Source organism: Myotis myotis, unplaced genomic scaffold, assembly GCF_014108235.1.
Source record: "Myotis myotis isolate mMyoMyo1 unplaced genomic scaffold, mMyoMyo1.p scaffold_m19_p_11, whole genome shotgun sequence".
Lineage (NCBI taxonomy): Eukaryota > Metazoa > Chordata > Mammalia > Chiroptera > Vespertilionidae > Myotis > Myotis myotis.
Window position 1 is genome coordinate 63,372,139 of NW_023416315.1, and position 19,627 is coordinate 63,391,765.

At 43.2% G+C, this 19,627-nt stretch overlaps 1 protein-coding gene across 1 annotated transcript; it reads right to left on the minus strand.

The window, feature by feature from the left end:
• Nucleotides 1-1,513: 1,513 nt before the first annotated feature.
• Nucleotides 1,514-15,346, minus strand: FAM71F2 (family with sequence similarity 71 member F2). Its single transcript, XM_036327040.1, has 5 exons — nt 15,069-15,346; nt 13,948-14,135; nt 12,383-12,632; nt 7,764-7,882; nt 1,514-1,840 (listed from the first exon to the last, which is right to left on the minus strand). Exons 1-5 carry the CDS (start codon nt 15,219-15,221, stop codon nt 1,648-1,650), a joined length of 903 nt encoding a protein of 300 aa, XP_036182933.1. The 5' UTR covers nt 15,222-15,346; the 3' UTR covers nt 1,514-1,647.
• Between the last annotated feature and the right edge of the window lie 4,281 nt (nt 15,347-19,627).

Consider the following 19,627-nt stretch of genomic DNA (forward strand, 5'->3'; position numbering starts at 1 on the left):
TAATGTCAACCTTCATGGCCTTCCTGTGTCTCCAAACTAGAGCTTGATATCTCTCCCCTACACTCCCTAACGGCAGGACACTTGTCCATCTGTCTTGTTCTCTCTACTATACCAGGCATCCAGTGCAGTGTCTGGTACCTAGTAGGAACTTTATAAATGCATGCTCAATGTTGTGGTAGTATTTTTCGGGTAAATATTCCCTGTTTGTCTAGAGCAGTGATGGCGAACCTATGACACACGTGTCAGAGGTGACACGCGAACTCATTTTTTTGGTTGAATTTTCTTTGTTAAATGGCATTTAAATATATAAGATAAATATCAAAAATATAAGTCTTTGTTTTACTATGGTTGCAAATACCAAAAAAATTTCTATATGTGACACGGCACCAGAGTTCAGTTAGGGTTTTTCAAAATGCTGACACGCCGAGCTCAAAAGGTTCACCATCACTGGTCTAGAGGTTGGCCCAAGCCCCTGCCCTATCCCTGATGTGCACCGACACTGTGTTTTCCAGTTTGCCACCAGGACTCCCAGAGATGGGTGGTCACCATCTTCCTTACCTGAAGCCATGTCTTCCTTAGCAACCGAAGTTTGCATGGCCCAGGGTAAGCCTTCATAGCTTTACAGTGGGGCAGTAAAAACTCAATTTCTTGCTTAAGTGATTGGAGCAACACAAAGGTATTTCCCAGTTGGCCGCCATCATTCTGAGGATTTCTTTCCTTTCTTTCTTTCTTTCTTTTTTTTGTTAATCCTCACCTGAGGATAATTTTTACACTGTTTTTCAAAGAGAGTGGAAGGGAGAGAGGGAAGAGAGAGAAAAACATCGATGTGAGAGACATTGGTTGCTTACTGTGCGCCTGACCAGGAGCGGGGAGCAAACACGAAGCCCAGGTACATGCCCTTGACCAGGAATCAAACCTGCAATCGCCCTAGCCAGTTTGGCTCAGTGGATAGAGCGTCCAACTATGGACCAGAGGGTCCCGGGTTCGATTCAAGTCAAGGGCGCATACCTCAGTTGCAGGCTCCACCCTAGCCTGGGTCCTGGTGGGGGTGCATGCAGGAGACAACTAATCAATGTGTTTCTCTCATATGGATATTTCTCTTTCTCTCTTCCACTCTCTCTAAAAATCAATGGAAAAATATCCTCATGTGAGGATTAAAACAAAACCCCTGCAACCCTTCGATGCTCTAACCACTTAGCAACATGGGCCAGGGCTGAGGGTTTCTTTCACTTTGGACTTGGAGCAGCCCTGCCTGTTGTCCCCTCTCCCTTTGAAAGAGAATGTTGGATATCTCGCCTGGCCATTTCCTCTGGACTGGCTTTCTTGACTTTGCTCGACTGCTGTGGGATTTTAATTGAGCAGAAGGAACTTTTCCCCACTTATTTTCCCAGAGTGAGCTCCTGCTCCCAATCAGTCCTTCCCTGCAACACCATCCCCCCACCTCCCCCACCTGACCCCAGCCATAGCACAACCCACAACAATTAGGGGCCCACTTGGAGGTTTATTGGTGGAAGTATAGGAGCACCTTGTTTTAAACACCATCTTACTTCTCCCATGGTCATTGGCCCACGGTGGGAAGACAGCCTGATGGGAGGACGTAGCCAGTGCGCCGACTAAAGCCAGGAAGATCACCCGTTTGGGCGGGTGTCAGGGTCCCAGTAAGTTCTCTCCTAGGGAACTGGCTACAGGAGCCTGTGGTAAGCACTCGTCTGGGTTCTCTTGTTCCCAGAGGCTGTGGCTCAAAATGGCTCTCATAGGTACAATCACATTGGCTGAAGATGCCACCGGCAAGGGTGTCTTCCTGCAGCTCTTGGAATCCTTGATTTCAGTGGCCTGTTTTCTGTTGGAACCCAGGAATTTTGGGGCCATTGAAAACAATAGAAGAAAAAGAAAACATTGTTAAGATTTTAATTATAAAAACTGCTTTTTAGTTATGTTTTCCCAGCATGAGCGGCTTGAATACAGGTGTGACTATGGAAATGATGGGCAGTGAAAACACATAGAGATGGGATGATGTGGCTAAGAAGGACTTGAGTGGAGGAAAAGCCAAGCAGGAGGGAGGCTGGCGCTAAGGCTGCTCTGCTGAAGTGGAACAGACACCCCTCCAAGCCTTTGGCGCTGCTTGGATGTGTTGAGCACCTAATGTGTTGCGATTCAAAGGCAAAACCGGAGCCTACCGGGATCTGCCTGGCGCCCACTATAACCTGCCTGGAGTCAGCATCAGTGCAAAGAAAACCTCAGACAGTTCTCCAAAACACTGACAACTGAAAAAACTCACAACCGGCAGGCAGGCATGGCTCAGTGGTTGAGCATCGACCTATGGACCAGGAGGTCACGGTTCGATTCCCGGTCAGGCCATATGCCCGGGTTGCAGGCTCTATCCCCAGTGTGGGGCGTGCAGGAGTCAGCTGGTCAATGATTCTCTCTCATCATGGATGTTTCTATCTCTCTCTCCCTCTCCCTTCCTCTCTGAAATCAATACAAATATATATTTTTAAAAATCACAACCACTTCGTGTGTCTAGAAAAACACACGGTGTGGTTAAAATTTTGATTCCAAAGGCAATGCATACTTATATTAAATGAAAAAAATAAAAACTATAACAAAGCACCAAAACAAAATAAAAGTCCCCCACACTAACTATTCAGAGATAAATGCAGTGAGGTTTTTTTGTTTTGTGTGTTTTTTTAAAAATATATCTTTATTGATTTCAGAGAGGAAGGGAGAAGGAAAGAGATAGAAACAGCAATGATGAGAGAGAATCATTGATTGGCTGCCTCCTGCACGTCCCCTAATGGGGATCAAGCCCACAACCCAATCATGTGCCCTGGACTGGAATCAAACCTGGGACCCTTCAGTCCTCAGGCTGACGCTCTATCCACTGAGCCAAACCAGCTAGAGCAAGGTTTTGCTTTTTTAAGTGAAAATAATTTTAGAGTTACTTTGCTAGCGACTGGCAATGTGGTTGGATAATCTAAAAAAAACCCTCCTCTTTGCCACAAAACACCTAGAAATGTAGATAAAATATAGTTAACATAATTTTAAATGCATTGTTGAACGCACAAAAAAGTAAAGAAAAATCCTAAGGGACAAAAATTATAGACCAGTCCAATGTGAGCTGAAGCTAGGGCTGCCTGCGGGACTTGCCAGACCTGGTAACCAGGGCGTGGTGACACAGGAGATAAATCCTGGGCCCTAGCCAGGTCGGGGAGTTTACTGAGGTATCGGCATAAATCCAGGACCTTCAAAGCACCTTCTCAGCAAAAGGGTACACCAGAAAGAAACCCATCCAGTGCCGTAAACTTATCTATATCAATCTGGATTCCGGGTCAAAAAGAAGCCTCTTCTGAAAATTCTTATCTTTGGGCCTGTCTTCGTGCTGGTTTGCAGCCTGACACATGGTCCAACAACTCCCAAGCTGAGAAACTAACATAAAAAATGTCTCCCGAGTCAGTAAGGTCTCTGAGGTGCCTGGCAGAAGCAAGCTTACAATGGTTCTCCCCCCATTCCCAATTCAGCAACATGAGTCCCACAGATAATGGCCTGTTTGAGATAAACTCACGAAGAAAATGACAGCTACAGAAGCTCCAAGACCCACATGACTTCGGGGTCTGTGTGAGAGGAAGCAGAGAGGCAATGAGGCATCTGACGGGTTTGAAAACAGGAGAGCCCCTAAGTCGCCCCAGACTCTCAGTGGAAAGTGCAGCAGGCGAATTAGAGAAGAAGAAAATTGGAAGTAGAAACGGGAGCCCTTCACGGTAAAACCTCAAGGGGCGGAAGCAGGATGCGCCTTACCAACTCTCAGAACCATCAGAATACTCTCCCTGGCAGGGCACAGCCTCATAGTAGGGAAACCAACGGAAATGGAATACAAATGGAGTAGAACGGGAACAGTAGAGCCAAAGGAAAGGGCAGGATCAGTTAAAGATAAGAGAGGAACACAGTCCCCAAAGGTCAATAATGCTTCACAAAAATGACACAAGAGGAAGCACTCGAGCCACAGCCAGAAAGCCACCCTGACCCAGCTATCATTCTCAGAGGTTGAGAAAAACCATTTCACATAAAAAATAAATCGCATCAGAAAAGGATCATAACCAAAACCCACACAAAATCATATAAGAAAAGATGCAAAGTATAATAAATCGTCGAAACCGGTTTGGCTCAGTGGCTAGAGCGTCAGCCTGCGGACTGAAAGGTCCCAGGTTCGATTCCGGTCAAGGGCATATACCTGGGTTGCAGGCATATCCCCAGTGGGAGATGTGCAGGAGGCAGCTGATTGATGTTTCTCTCTCATCGATGTTTCTAACTCTCTATCTCTCTCCCTTCCTCTCTGTAAAAAATCAATAAAATATATTTTAAAAAAAATAAAAAAAAATAAAAAAGTATAATAAATCCTTGAAGACAATAAAAGCACACTAAAAAGATGTGCTGCATGTCCTAGCAGGTTTAGCTCAGTGGTTAGAGCATTGGCCCTTGGACTGAAGGATCCTGGGTTCAGTTCTGGTCAAGGCATGTACCTCAGTTGCTGGCTCGATCCCAGGTCTTGGTGGGGGCGTGTGCAAGAAGCAACCAATCACTGTGTCTCTCTCACATTGATGTTTCTCTATGTCTCTCCCTCTCTCTTCCACTCTCTCTAAAATCAATGGATGCAAAATTATGTGCAATGTGTTAAACGTGTTTGATACAATATTATTGTTTTCTTATATTTTTTACATGTTTGCATAATTTTTTTCTGAAACTAGTATTTGAGTATTCATGACTACAATGTCAATTTTGGATTATATATTTTATTAATAAAATAATTTTTGCATTCTTTAAAAATAAATAAATAAATAAAATAAAGTCATGGGTCCAATGAGGATTAACAACAACAAAAAAAGATGTAGCGCAAAATAAATGCAAACTGCAACCTAGCATTTCAAAATGAGCTAAAAGAAATTAAGAAAATGATAGACTACATAAAAGAACAACATAAGTCAGATATTAAAATATTGATAAATGTGGTGATAAAACTGAGAAAACAATTAGACATTTTAAAAGAAAGAACCATTATTTCCAAAACAAAGCAAGAAAGAATGTAGGAGCGCCTGGGAAGGCGCATGAGCTGATTGTTGGCTGAATCCAGTGGCGTAGGCAGAGCCACGACCTGGAAACATACCTTGCCAGAGGCAGGTATGTTGTCAACCTGACCTTTAGCTCAGGTGCCAGGGGGTGGGTTTCATTATCTAAGTTCAGCAGGAACAGACACAATTATCCAGGCTAAGCCAGGAGTGACAATTACAAAGAAGCCACAAGAATAAAGAATTACAGCTTGATCTTTAACCATGATTTCACATAATTTCCTTTGTCTTAAACTCTAGTAAAACTTCCTGGTATCATGCTGTATATAATAAACTCACTGCACCAGCTCTGGGTCACTGTCTCTCCATCTGAGGACAGCGTCCCACCTGGCCTCAGCTTTACTTAAAGTCTTTGTGTCTGTCTCTTTTTTTTCCTTTTCCCAATCCCCAGCCGCCCCTACCCAGGACTCGTCCACTCTCTAGCCATGCTAGTGGCGGCCAAGAGAGAAAACTTATAAAAGAACACAAGAGCAAACAAGCAAAGCACATAATGCCTTAAGAGAAATAGAGGGGTAGGGAGGAGTTTAAAGAATAAAAAAGAAAGAAAAGGGGATATATATATATTAGACAAAGATAATCCAACATACAAATCCAACATACAAATAATAAGAGTACTCAAAGAAGAAAGGTTTACAATTCAAGAAAACCGTCTTGAAATTAGAAAGAAAAAAAGGAAGAAGGTCTGGAAAGTACAGATAAAGGCAGACTGCGACCCGGGAGAATTGAGTGAGCAAGGCCTACACTACACCCAGAGTGAGTCAGGAAAGCATTCAGAGAAAGGATGCACGGAGAGTCCTTTGTATGAGCTGCTGCCTCTTGCCCCTCAAGATGAAAGAGAGGGACTGCCTGGGACCTTCTGCTGTGACCCTTTGGGGGCCGGGAGACCCAGTAGAGATGGGGGCACAAAACATGGAGGGTGGGAGAGATGGGAGAATGGGTTTCTTTGGTGGTGAAGTGAAGTTGCTTCTGTGTCCCTAGAGGCACCGTCCTCCTCTCCAATGGCCAGTCAAATTCTGGGAGGATATTATTGAGGACCAGATGCAGACAGCAGGAGAGAGAGAGAGAGAGAGAGAGAGAGAGAGAGAGAGAGAGAGAGAGAGAGAGAGAGAGAGAGAGAGAGAGAGAACACCAGCCTGGAGCCATTGTAAACCCTACCCAAACAGAGTCCCTTAAGGGGTGAGGGACTCTGACCGCTAGTTCCTGGGTAGCACAGGCCCCTGCAGAGCCAGTGCCAGAGAGGGGCAGTGGCCAGGCGAAAGGAAGGTCTCAGAGCATCACCAGAGTCGCAGTCAGGGGAGCCAGGTAGGGGACTTCAAAGAGCCCAAGAAAGTGCCTAAGAGAAAAAGTCAGCTTAAAATTAGGAAACAGAGCCAAAACCGGTTTGGCTCAGTGGATAGAGCGTCGGCCTGCGGACTGAAGGGTCCCAGGTTCGATTCCGGTCAAGGGCATGTACCTGGGTTGCGGGCACATCCCCAGTGGGAGATGTGAGGGAGGCAGCTGATCGATGTTTCTCTCTCATCGATGTTTCTAACTCTCTATCTCTCTCCCTTCCTCTCTGTGAAAAATCAATAAAATATATTTAAAAAAAATTAAAAAAAAAATTAGGAAACAGAAGGAGAAAAGGAGCGACTCTGAGGGGCCATCTTAACAGGGGACCAGGCTGAGGGAAGAGAGATGTAATCAGTTCAGAGTTTTGATAGTTTTTAGGCACTGGACTTTTTAATTTCAGAATCGATGCTGCTTTTGCTATTTAAAGGGACCAAAGGCCCTTTCGTATCCTAAGAGGGAGTCCCCATGCTATGGGGCCTGCCCAGAGAACCAGCGTTTACTCAGGAAAGAGGAAAATGTCGCCCACTAAAAAAAAATTATAAAGGAAGACAAAAATAAATTTGCATTTAGATGATACTCAAAAGTTGAACTTGTTCAACATACTGGCTGTGCAGTCTTGCTTTGGGTTTCTATCACTCATTACAGAAAGAACCTACTACACTTACTTAGTAATTTAGTAAAACTTGTGAGCCAGCCGTGGTCTCCCCTCTGGGTTACTGTCTCTTCCATTTCACAGAAGGGATAGATAAGGCAGAGAGAACTCAGGATTGCTTTATCCAAGGGACCCTTTTGAGTTGGGAATGTAGACGGTCGATATCCAACTCCGTAAACTTGCTTTATTAGCTTACCCTCATTCCTCTACTGAGCACCTTCCATATGAAAACACTGGGATTTGCCCTAGCCAGTTTTGCTCAGTGGATAGAGCATCAGCCTGTGGACTGAAGGGTCCTGAGTTCGATTCCCATCAAGGGCAATCGATCCCCAGTAAGCGGTGTGCAGAAGGCAGCCCATCAATGGTTCTCATCATTGATGTTTCTATCTCTCTCTCTCTCTCTCTCCTCCCTTTTTCTCTGAAATTAATTTAAAAAATATTAAAAAAGAAAGCACTGGGGTTTGCCTACAATATTCAGCTCCATCAGCCACAGGCCCTGTTTTCAAGGACAGGCGTACAATGCCATGAAGGGGAAAGCCACACGCATGACTCTCTAGAGGAAAAATAAAAGGGCTGGGATAGATTGGCAGAGAGTGTCACTGGCCCCGCCCATGGCCCTGTGCTGTGGGGAGGGTGCTGAGCTGCCTGCATGGACGACCCACCTGTCTTCTGTGAGATGGACTCTTCCTGGGAAGTGTGAGAAAATGTCGCTAGTCTGCTCGGCTTTCCTCAGCAAGAAGTTTTCGCTGGGCTGGGAGGATGACAGGCAGCTGCTTTCAGGCTGGATGGAGAAATTTACAGTGAGAGGATCAGGCCTCCCCCTCACCGTTCTTGGTCTCCTCCGGCCAGAACCTTGAAGGAACTCCAGCGAGTCCTGGGAACCGGTTCCTTAAATATTAAGCCCCAGAATCACCAGACAAAAGCAATGAGGCCCCATGCAGGACCACCTCCTTTCTCTGATGGGCAGCTGTGGCCACTCTGCCCAGAGCACCAGATATGAACATTAAGAACTAGAGCCGTAGAACTATAAAAGCTGACTTTTGAAGTCGGTGATGGCGTACCTAAAGTGTTTAGGAGCCGGAAATCTGAAGGTTTTAGGCCTTTCTTTCCTGTGCTTCTACCCTAACCAGGTCCCGAGAAAGCCGCCTGCATGTTGAGGGGTGGGGGTGGGGGGGTGGGAGGCGTGGAGCGGGGGCCTTAAATAAACTAAAAGGGAAAACAAATCCTTGGGGGAAGGTATTGCAAAAACTTGTGACTAAAGGGTTAAAATTCTTGATGTATAAAAAGCTTTCGTTTGCAAATCAATTTAGAAAAACACAAGGATGCCAATAGGAAAATGGCCAAAGAACAAACCAGACAGTACATAAAATAATAATAATAATAATAATAATAATAATAATAATAATGTTCAAACACGTGTTACTTTAACCTATAATTATTAGAAAAATTTTTTAATTCTCAATTGTGGTAAGAACACAGTGATACAGAACTCTTATATTATTAGTGAGAGTATAATTCAGTATGAATTTTCTGGAAATAATCTGGCAATATGTATCAAAAACCTTAAAAATGTTCATACCCTTGGAATTCTACTTCTTTTTTTAGTCTTTTTTTATTTTTAGATTCTTTATTGTTTAAAGTATTACATATGAATCCCCTTTCCCCCACTGACCTCTCCTCACTTGTTCCCACCCTCCCCTTGAATTCTGCTCCTAAACATCTATTCTGAGAAAACAATAAAAACTGTGGACAATACCTATAAATGCCTGTGTTACCATACAGGGGTAGAGAATGTATGGCCCATGAGCCATATAAGGCCCTTGAAATCATTTGGTCTGGCCCTGCCAAGGCATTAGGGGTGAATTAATTAAATGTTTGACCAAATATAGCAGGCTAATGTTTAAGTTGATAATTTTGTATGGCCCTCGAATGATGCTATAAATATCCAAATGGCCCTTGGCAGAAAGAAGGTTCTCCACCCCCGATGAAAAGTTAGAAACAACTCTAAATATCAGATTTTAGCCCGAACAGAGTGGCTCAGTGGTTGAGCATTGACTCAGGAACCAAGAGATCACCGGTTCAATTCCAGGTCAGGACACATGCCCCGGTTGCAGGCTTGATCCCCAGTAGGAGGCGTGCATGAGGCAGCCAATCAATGTTTCTCTCTCTCATCAATGTTTCTCTCTCTCTCACCCTCTCCCTTCCTCTCTCTCTAATATCAATAGAAACATATTTTAAATTAAATAAATCAACAAATATCTGATTTTAGGGGAATGAAGTAAATTTTAATTCATTCATATAACTGAAGAGTATGAAATTATCAAAGTGATGTATAAGAAGAGCTTTTAAAATTTATTTATTGATTTTAGAGAGAGAGGAAGGGAGCGAGAGAGAGAAAAAACACATTGATTTGTTGTTCCACTTATTTATGCATTAGTTGGTTGTTTCTTTGTGTCCTAAGCAGAGATTGAACACACAACCTTGTTGCTTCAGGACCATGCTCTAACCAACTGAGCTACCCAGCTAGGGCTACAAAGAGCTTTTAAAAGAAATGGCTCTTAGACAAGAAAAAGCTAAAGGAGTTAATCACCACCAAATCAGTATTCCAAGAAATGTTAAAGGGACTTCTTTAAGAAGAAGAAAAAAATAAACCAAAAAACAAACAAACAAAAAACCCCACCCACGTGAATAATAAAATGGCAATAACTACATACCTATCAACAGTTACTTTAAATGTAAATGGATTGAATGCTCCAGTCAAAAGACATAGGGTGGAGAAGAAAACAAGATCTATACATATGCTATCTACAAGAGACCCACTTCAGATCGAAGACACACACAGACTGAAAATAAAGAGATAGAAAAAGATATTTCATGAAAATGGAAAAAAATATCTGTGGTAGCAATATATCAGACAAAATAGACTTTAAAACAAAAACTATCTTGTTGAAAAAAATTCCAACGAATTGGAATTACTCTGGCTAAAAATACTCAATTTATATATAGACTCAGAAGTTAGCTTTTCCCTCATTCTAATCTCGGTCCTTCTCTTTATTCTGCCTCCCCCTGTTTGAGACTTCAAACTGCACAACACTGTTCAAAGCTGTAGACTATTAGGTGTCATTGTCTTTATTCTGCTCACTGACACTGCAGAAAATTTATTCTTCATCACTGCTCCGCAAAATCATATATGCTCACTGCTTAATCATCACTTGTACTTTTTCATTTCATTTTTCCAGCTTCCTTGCGTTATTATAGTGTCACTGGATTTTAAGAGCTTGTTTATAACTAAAGATGTTAACCATTTCTCAAGCATTGCAAATGATATACCATGTTTTTTGTTACTATTTTACTCTGCTGTTTTACTTTTTGGTTGTATCAAACTTGTGCATTAAATATAATCATATTCTGTTTTAAAAAAACCCCAAAAAAACAAAAACAAAAAAAACAATAACAAAAAACTATGCCCAGCTGGCGTGGCTCAGTGGTTGAGCATCAACTTATGAACCAGGAGGTCGCAGTTCGAATCCCCATCAGGGCATATGCCCGGGTTGCAGGCTGGTAGCAGTGTGGGGCATGCAGGAGGCAGCCAATCAATCATTCTCTCTCATCATTGATGTTTCTATCTCTCTGCCTCTCCCTTCCTTTCTGAAACCAATAAAAACATATATTTTTTAAAAGACTATAACAAGAGACAAAGGACCGACATTTCATAGATGCAATAGCCAAGCTATGGAAACAACCTACGTGTTCATAATTAGATGATTGGATAAAGAAGATGTGGTGCATGTATGAAATGAAATATTACTTGGCCATAAAAAGAATGAATTTTACCATTTGCTACAGCATGGATGGTCCTAGAGCAGTGGTTCTCAACCTTCCTAATGCCGCGACCCTTTAATATAGCTCCTCATGTTGTGGTGACCCCCAACCATAAAATTATTTTCGTTGCTACTTCATAACTGTAATTTTGCTACTGTTATGAATTGTAATGTAAATATCTGATATGCTATATGTGTTTTCTGATGGTCGCGACCCACAGGTTGAGAACCGCTGTCCTAGAGGGTATTATGCTAAGTGAAATAAGTGAGAGAGAGAAAGACAAATACCATATGATGTCATTTATATACGGAATCTAAAAAACAATATAAACAAACAACCAAAACAGAAACAAACTCACAGACACAGAGAACAAACTGATGGCTGCCAGATGGGAGGGGGGTTAAGGGACTGGGTGAAATGGTGAAGTACAAATTGGCAGTTACAAAATAGTCACGAGGATGTAAAGCACAGCACAGAAAATATATTCAATAATATTATAATAAGTATGTGTGGCGCCAGGTAGGTGCCAGACTTATCAGGGGGAGCACTTCATAAGTTATATAAATGTCTAACCACTACACTGTACACCTGAAACTAATACAATATTAAATGTTATCTATGGGGGGGGGGAGGTTGGGGGTTAATGATGAGATGAGGACACATTTGTAATACCTTAACCAATAAAGAAATTAAAGATTAAAAAATGTTATCTATAATTGAAAAAAATTCAATGGAAAAAGATGTTTATGATATAATCTAAGTTGAATAAAAGCAACATCCAAATATATATATATATATATATATATATATATATATATTTAATGTCCTCAAATACATGAATTAAAATTTAATTTAAAATGAAAGACTAGCCGAACCGGTTTGGCTCAGTGGATAGAGCGTCGGCCTGCGGACTCTGGGGGTCCCGGGTTCGATTCCGGTCAAGGGCATGTACCCTGGTTGCGGGCACGTCCCCAGTGGGGGGCGTGCGGGAGGCAGCTGATCGATCTCTCTCATCGATGTTTCTAACTCTCTGTCCCTCTCCCTTCTTCTCTGTAAAAAATCAATAAAATATATATAAAAAAATAATTAAAAAAAAATGAAAGACTAGAAGGAAATATGCCAAATGTTCCAAGTGATTGATTGGGGGGGGCGGGTTGTGAAGAAAAACAGGAATGATTTTTCTGTAATTTTCTTAAGTGAGCATTATTCCTTTAGGTTACTGAAAAAAATGAACAAAAACACTGAAAACACTTTTGAGTTAAGTACCTTATAGCTCTTTCTTAGAAAAACTAAATTAATGTGCTGTAATTGGTGTGTGCATATCACTGACCCTTGAAAATGGTCTTCTGGTTCCCCCAGGACACTAGACTGTAATATTCATCACCCTCCAAGGGGAGGCAGTAGCCTCCAGTCCCCCTCCTCCCTTCCCGAGAGAGCTTGGTGGCAGGGCCCCACTTACTGTTGTTTCAGTGGAGCTGCAGGGCCTCTTGGGCACCAGGCAGTGAGTGAACTGGATTCTCGGGTCTTTGGTGGTGATGGACAGACCTTTCTGCAGAATTTTCACCAAGCGGATCCAGAACTGAAACACGGTCTCTGGGTGTTTTTCGTGGAGCTTCATGTAGTAGATCTTCTCAGTCACTGTCCTAATCCGCAGGATGCGCTGGAGCCGGTCACAGATTTGTAGCTCCACAAACTTCAGGGGGAGAATCCTGGACACAAGCAGGAAATTGCCATAGTGCAGGAGCCCAGGATTTGAATCCGTCATGCTGGTGCCTACCGAGAGCTTGGCTCAGCCTCCCTGGGCTCCCGCCCCTGCGTGGGGAATGCACAAGGGAGAGGGCTGGTGGATGAGAGTGGGATGATGACAAAGCCTGGCTCTTCTCTGATGTCCAGGGCCTTAGTTATTAAAGAATCTGCCCACATCAATAACAAAGACTGATAACTGATGTAGACTACCTCTTCTAATCCTCACAACAACCCTTGATGAAGAAAAGGTAAGTATTATTAATTCCATTTTACAGATTTTTTTTGAATCTGAGACTTAGAGAAAGAAGCCAAGTGATTTGCCCAGGATATTTAGATATTTTTAAAATTTATTGATTGAGAGAGAGAGAGAGAGAGAGAGAGAGAGAGAGAGAGAGAGGAAAGGAGAAACATCAGTTTGTTGTTCTACTTATTTATGTATGCCATTGGTTGCCTTTTTTTTTTTTGGTTAATCCTCACCAGAGGGTATTTTTTCCATTGATTTCCAGAGATTGGAAGGGAAAGAGGAAGTGAGAGAGAGGGAGAGAGAAAGAGAAACATTGATGTGAGAGAGACACATTGATTGGTTGCCTCCCTCATATGCAACCCAGAGATTCAAACTCGAGACCCTCTTCCCGGGCCAACACTCTGGCAGCTGAGTCATATTGGCCAGAGCAATTGGTTGCTTCTTGTACGTGCCCTGACTGGGAATCAAACCTACAACCTTGGGGACATATCAGGATGATGTTCTAACCAACTGCTACCTGGCCAGGGCTGCCCAAGTTTAGATCTTTTTTTTTTTTTACAAAAATATTTATTTAATTTTATTCCACTTAGATCTTAAGTAGGAACTGGGACTAAGATATTCTGACTCCATTCCCAGGTCTCCTTTGCCCTGTATCCTGATTAACTCTGTTGAAAGAGCAGGAAGGGTAGATGTCTTCTGTACACCCCGTATTATTTTTTCCATCTCAACACCTCTTAATCCCATTTGGCTTTCATGCACCTCATTTTTTTTAAAACCCTCCTACATTTTTATTGACAAAATGAAAGCCAAAATCCTCAAAAACTAGGCTGAGACAGACTGATACTCTACCCACAGCACCAAACACGGTGCTTGGTCTGTATAGATACGCAGTAATACCTGTTAAATGAATGAATGAGGCTCTGCACAGTTTGTACACTAAAGAACACTGTCCTTTCTTCTTCTCTACAGCCCAATTGCAAGACAGTGCCGCCTGTCATCCCACCCTCTCCGGCCCTCCCTGAGGCCTTTCTTACCTGCGGAGGGTGATGACAGGAGCACAGCCAGGTGTGTTGCGGGTGGAAAACTGACCCTGGGGCCAGGTGACGTTGGCCATCAGGAGGATGTTGGGGAGCGGCAAGGAGGGCACTGAGGAGGTTACCCCAAGGATCACGGTGGTGGTCGACCCTTCAGGGACATTCATCCAGTTCCCGGACTTAGTGACCTAGAAATCAGCCCCAGGTTCTTGGGTCAGAGAAGCAGAAGACAAGAGTGGAAGGATACAGGTGCTAGAAAGCAGTACTTAAAAAAAAAAAAAAAAAAAAAGCCCGTGGCCAGTGTGGCTCAGTGGTTGAGCACCAACCCATACACCAGAAGGTCACATGCCTGGATTGGGGGCTTGATCCCCAGTAGGGGGTGTGAAGGAGGCAGCTCATTAATCATTCTCTCTCATCTTTGATGTCTCTATCACTCCCTCTGTCTGAAATCAATAAAAAAATATTTTTAAAAAGAGAAAAGATAAAGAAAGCAGCACTTCAACTTAGTGACAAGCTTGGAGCACCTGTGCCTCCTGCAGGCCCTACACTGGTGATCGAGTCCACAACTGGGGCATGTTCCCTGACTGGGAATCGTACCGCGATCCCCTGGTTCATACGTCGATGCTCAACCACTGAGCCACGCTGGCTGGGTGCCCCTGTGACTCTTACATGTGTTCAGTACACTGGGCTGGGCCATGGCCCGCATCACCCTTTTTGTGGCTCTCCCCAAGCAGACAAGCTCATTGGCTTTAGGAACGCTGTGTTGCCCTTTTTCGAGTCCTCTGCATCATCTAACTTTAGAAAGGATGCACTAGTAAGAAAAAGCTGAGGGGCACGAACATTTTATTCTTCCATCCTTGGGTAGAAGAAGCCAGCACAGGTTTCTAATGGTCTGGAAGGGAAATTGTGCAAAGAAAGTTCCAGAAGGGGAGGAGAGAGAGGAAAACTCCATACTGCTATAGGCACCAACAGGGGAACTTGAGACCCAGATCCTCCGGTATCACTAGCTGCATGGCTTCTTCCTCCTCCCCAGGGCTTTAAAGGCCACAGCATTTCTGGACCGAGTGCTGGAGACAGGTTTTGGAAAGGGACATAGCCGGCTCTGAGCTGCACGTGGGTACCTGGATAAAGGTGCTTTCAAACACCGCAGAGTGGGAGAACAAGTTGAATTCTGGAGAATGAATCAGTTGACAAAGAAGGCCATCTTCCACCCCAAGTTCCACTCCAGGGCCTGGCTCCCGGACCTCGGGAGGGAGGCCCCTGATTTTATTCATTGGCTCTTGGGAAGAATGGGCTGGGGAACATCCCTGGGGCTCCACACAGACCCAGCCCGACTGCAAGATGTTGTGTGACCACAGCTGCCCACCCCCCACCTCCACAGCTCCTCCTCTCCTCCTGACTTACAGGCTCTCCTCCAGGCCGGGAGGGCCGGCCAGCTGCCGGCTCACAATGGCAGGAATGACATCAGGAATGTGGTGGCAACAACAGGAAAGGAAAAAAAGAGGAAAGGATGAATCAGGGAGGAGCAGGCTTTTCTCTCCCTTTTCTTACTCACTGCAAACGAGTGGTAATGAAGCTTATTCCATTTTTCACTCAATCTCCCCGAAAACATGAGGAAAATGAGTCTGCCAAGGTTGTGCCAAGACGGCAGTGAGCTGGCCAGACAACAAGGAAGGCTCCCCAGGAAACCACAGCCTTCAATCTTCCCCATCACAGGGAAGCTTCTCACAACTTGCTCATACTTGTGCCTGCATAAGAATAACCTCAGGGGTGAAAACGTGCATTGTGGATGTATTCTGTTATGTTGCATTCCGAAGAGTCCATGAAAAAGGAAAAAGAAACCGTGATGTTGAAGAAAGGGCTGCATATTGGGAATGGACCACCAATTAGTTCAGTGATATTGTCTAAGTCACTGCGTTTCCTTCTGTTTCCTCTGTAGTAAAATGAAAAGGTGGCACCAGAGTTAAGGCCTCACGTTAATAATCAGTTGATATTTAAAATTCATACTTGGAAATATCTGAATGTGCTGTTCCCTTAAGCAGATGTAGTGAAGGTGAAGGGAATTCCCTTGATTAGGGCCCCATTCTGCTTCATGGGAGTGTGCCGGAAGCCGGTCCATCCTTGCTGCTTGACACAGTTGCTGCAGGGAAGAAACATCTGCACAGCATATGTTTCAAAGGACCTGGCGTATATGGCATACTGTTCCTAATATGTTTGCTCCCCTTCTTAGCGCTATGTGTTTTAACCAGGGTCACCTCTCCGAGAAAGGTTGTTTCCACGGATGGGAATTTTTCCCTGGAGTTAGGGATTAACAGGACTAAGGAAGGGAATAAATCAGTAAAACCCCTTAACTAAGAGCCAGGTGGGTAGTTAATCACTTTAACTACGAACAATCACGCTTAAGCTACATAATCTTTACTTAGGATAATCTCCTTCAGTTACTTCCTTGTAGCTTAACAGAACAACAGATTAGTGACCTTGGAATGGAGATAACAAATGTCCTAACCTTTGGAATAGAATGGATAGGATTAAAATCAACTGGTATAAATACAGATGTTACAGGAGAATAAAGACAGAACCTGGCTGGAGAACCTGACTAGAGAACCTGGCTATGCTGATCAACTGAACGCTGCTGCCTCCGTGTCCTTCCTTCTTCACCGACTCCATCCACACCTGTGGGAACCCCTGGACCTGCTGGGGCTGGACCCCGGCAGAAGTGCATCCTTAGGCAACTGTTGTTTTAAGCTACTGAGATTTTAGGGTTGTTGCTGCAGCATAACCTAACCTAGCCTGTCCTTGACTGATACGGAGATTGGAATCTAGAGGGCAGTGTTGCAATAAAAATAATAAAAAAAAAAACATAAAAAAAACGCACCACAAAACCCTAGTATGTGTGACTAACTTATCTGGAAGGCAGCAAAGCGATCTTATTGGAAGCTGGAAGGATGGCAACCCATCTTATACAGTAGCAGAGTATTTGATAAAACCGTTGCCTGCAGTAACTTACAAGACATATGTTAATCTAATTTATCTACAAGTAGGAGAACAAGTTTTAGCAGCTTGAATTGAATACTGGCCGGTGCTCAGTGGTTAGAGCATCCACCCGAGCATTTAGGGGTCTTGGGTTCGATTCCGATCAAGGGCATGTACCTCAGTTGCAGACTCGATCCCCAGCCCTGGTTGGGGTGTGTGTGGGAGGCAACCAGTCGATGTGTCTCACATGTTGATGTTTCTCTGATTCACCCCTTCCCTTCCACTCTTTCTAAAAATCAATGGGAAAAATACTAGTATCCTCTGGTGAGGATTAATAAAAACAAAACAAGAGAATCGAATACTGTTGGTTGCTATTGACAAAGCGCCACAAGACGAGCTCAGAGAAAAACTGACGAGCTTGCAAGCAGGCACAAGGGATCTAGAGAGACTACAGAAAATCAGTGATCCCGCAGGGTTCTCAGAAGCAACTGCCTCTCATCCCTAACTGGGAATAGATAAAATTCAGAAATGTTTGGGATGACAAACACCAATGCAAACTCAGTTTTGTAGGTAGAGAGACTGTCCTGGTTTGCCCAGAAGTGTCTCAGTTTTAGCACAAGTCCTGCATCCCAGAAAATACCCCTGGCTAGGCAAACAGGGACAACGACTTGTAGGAAAGGTTAAAACAATGGTATGGTCATCACGTCTGTTGTTGAAACCTCTGAGCAAATTATTTAAGAGCAGCAATTTTCAACGGTTGTACCTTGGCACACTGGTATGCCACCAAGGATTTTTAAAACATGCCATACCGCCCTAACCGGTTTGCTCAGTGGATAGAGCGCCAGCCTGCAGACGGGAGGGTCCCAGGTTCTATTCCGGTCAAGGGCATGTACCTCGGTTGTGGGCACATCCCCGGTGGGGGGTGTGCAGGAGGCAGCTGATATTTTTCTCTCATCGATGTTTCTAACTCTCTGTTCCTCTCCCTTCCTCTCTGTAAAAAAATCAATAAAATATATTTTAAAAAAACAAAAACAAAAATGCCATACCTATTTTGTCAGGGGCATTGACCTCTTTTCCCTTCGATAGTCAAATAAAGAAATGATAGCAGCCAACACAACAATAGCTGTCCAGTGTAAATGAATAAAAATTATACTTTTTTTTTTTCAGGTCAGCAAAAAATGTATTTTTTGAGGTGTTGCAGAATTTTAGTCATTAGTTTACATGTACCATGAAATGAGAAAGATTGAAAATCAGTTTTATCTATTTTTTATTTATTTTACTTTTTAAAATATATTTTTATTGATTTCAGAGAGCAAGGGAGAGGGAGAGATAGAAACGTCAACGATGAGAGAGAATCATCGATTGGCTGCCTCCTGCACGCCCCCTACTGGAGACTGAGCCCACAACTCAGGCATGTGCCCTTGACTGGAACTGAACCTGGAACCCTTCAGTTCACAGGCTCTATCCACTGAGCCAAACCAGCTAGGGCTGAAAATCAGTTTTAGAGCAAAAGCCTGGATATGGTTGTGGCCCCCAGGAAACCATTTCAATTAAACTAAACTGCTTGGGGAAGAGACGTAAGGTATAGCTAGCTCTCCAGTTAACAGTTCAAAATACCTCAAATTAGTCAGAAGCATCTGAATGAGAAAATATATCGAAGTTAAGAAAATGTCTAGTAAGGACAGCTACTGGCATATGAAACTGCCTGAAGTCAGAGACAAAATACCAACTATATGTTTATGTACTACGCTACCAAAAGATGAGTCCTATAAGTCCAGCTGATCGCAAAGGACCAGGGACTGGAAAGCTGAAAATTGGAAATACAGTGGAACCTCAGTTCTTGAACTTAATTCATTTCCAAAGGCTGATTGAGAATGATTTGTTCGAAAACCAAATCGTTTTCCCCCATTAGAAATAATGTAAACTGAATTAGTCCTCTCCAGGCTCTCAAATGATTCAGTTTTAACCTTCCTTCTGTACATGTCTAATGTACTGTTTAACCTATAAACACTTTTTCCCTTAAACTTATTGAACCACATCCTACTAGCCTTACACAAATTTTTCATATATCCCTGCCTCCCAGCTGCTTTTCACTTATCCAATCAACAAGTTTTCCTACCTATTCATTTGCCTGTACTTAATTGCTGTTTTGTGAGCACTTTTCACACCCTTAGCAACATTAGTACTCTTGATGGCCTCTTTGTTTTAAAGTTGTGCTAATCCTCAATTTCTGCCAGCAACAAAAGGATTATCTCCTTTGTCTACTGCCTGAGAGATGCTTTTTGTCATGCTGTTTTTTTTGTCATGCTGAGGGATCAGTATGAAAGGGCTGTTAGGTCAAAAATTGTTTTGGTCTACAACTGAGATTTTTTTTTTTTTTTTTTCTGTGAACACTTGGTCAAGAACTGACTTGTTTGAGACTGGAGACATTGGAGAAACAAGGTTTGACTATACTTGATAAACAACACTAATGACTACCCCAGTACAATAAATGTTGCCCAAGCCATTGGCTTATAGGGTAGTGGCGCTTAAGCTTAAGAACACTCAGGGAGCAAAACTGGTTTGGCAGAAGACACCATGCTCCATTTTTACCGTTTGGCAAAAGTAAATCAAACTCACCGTATGTAAATTGACGTGCACACCAAGATAAGAGCGTGCATACCTTATTTTATCGCACTTCACTAAAGTTTTTTCTTTTCTTCACAGA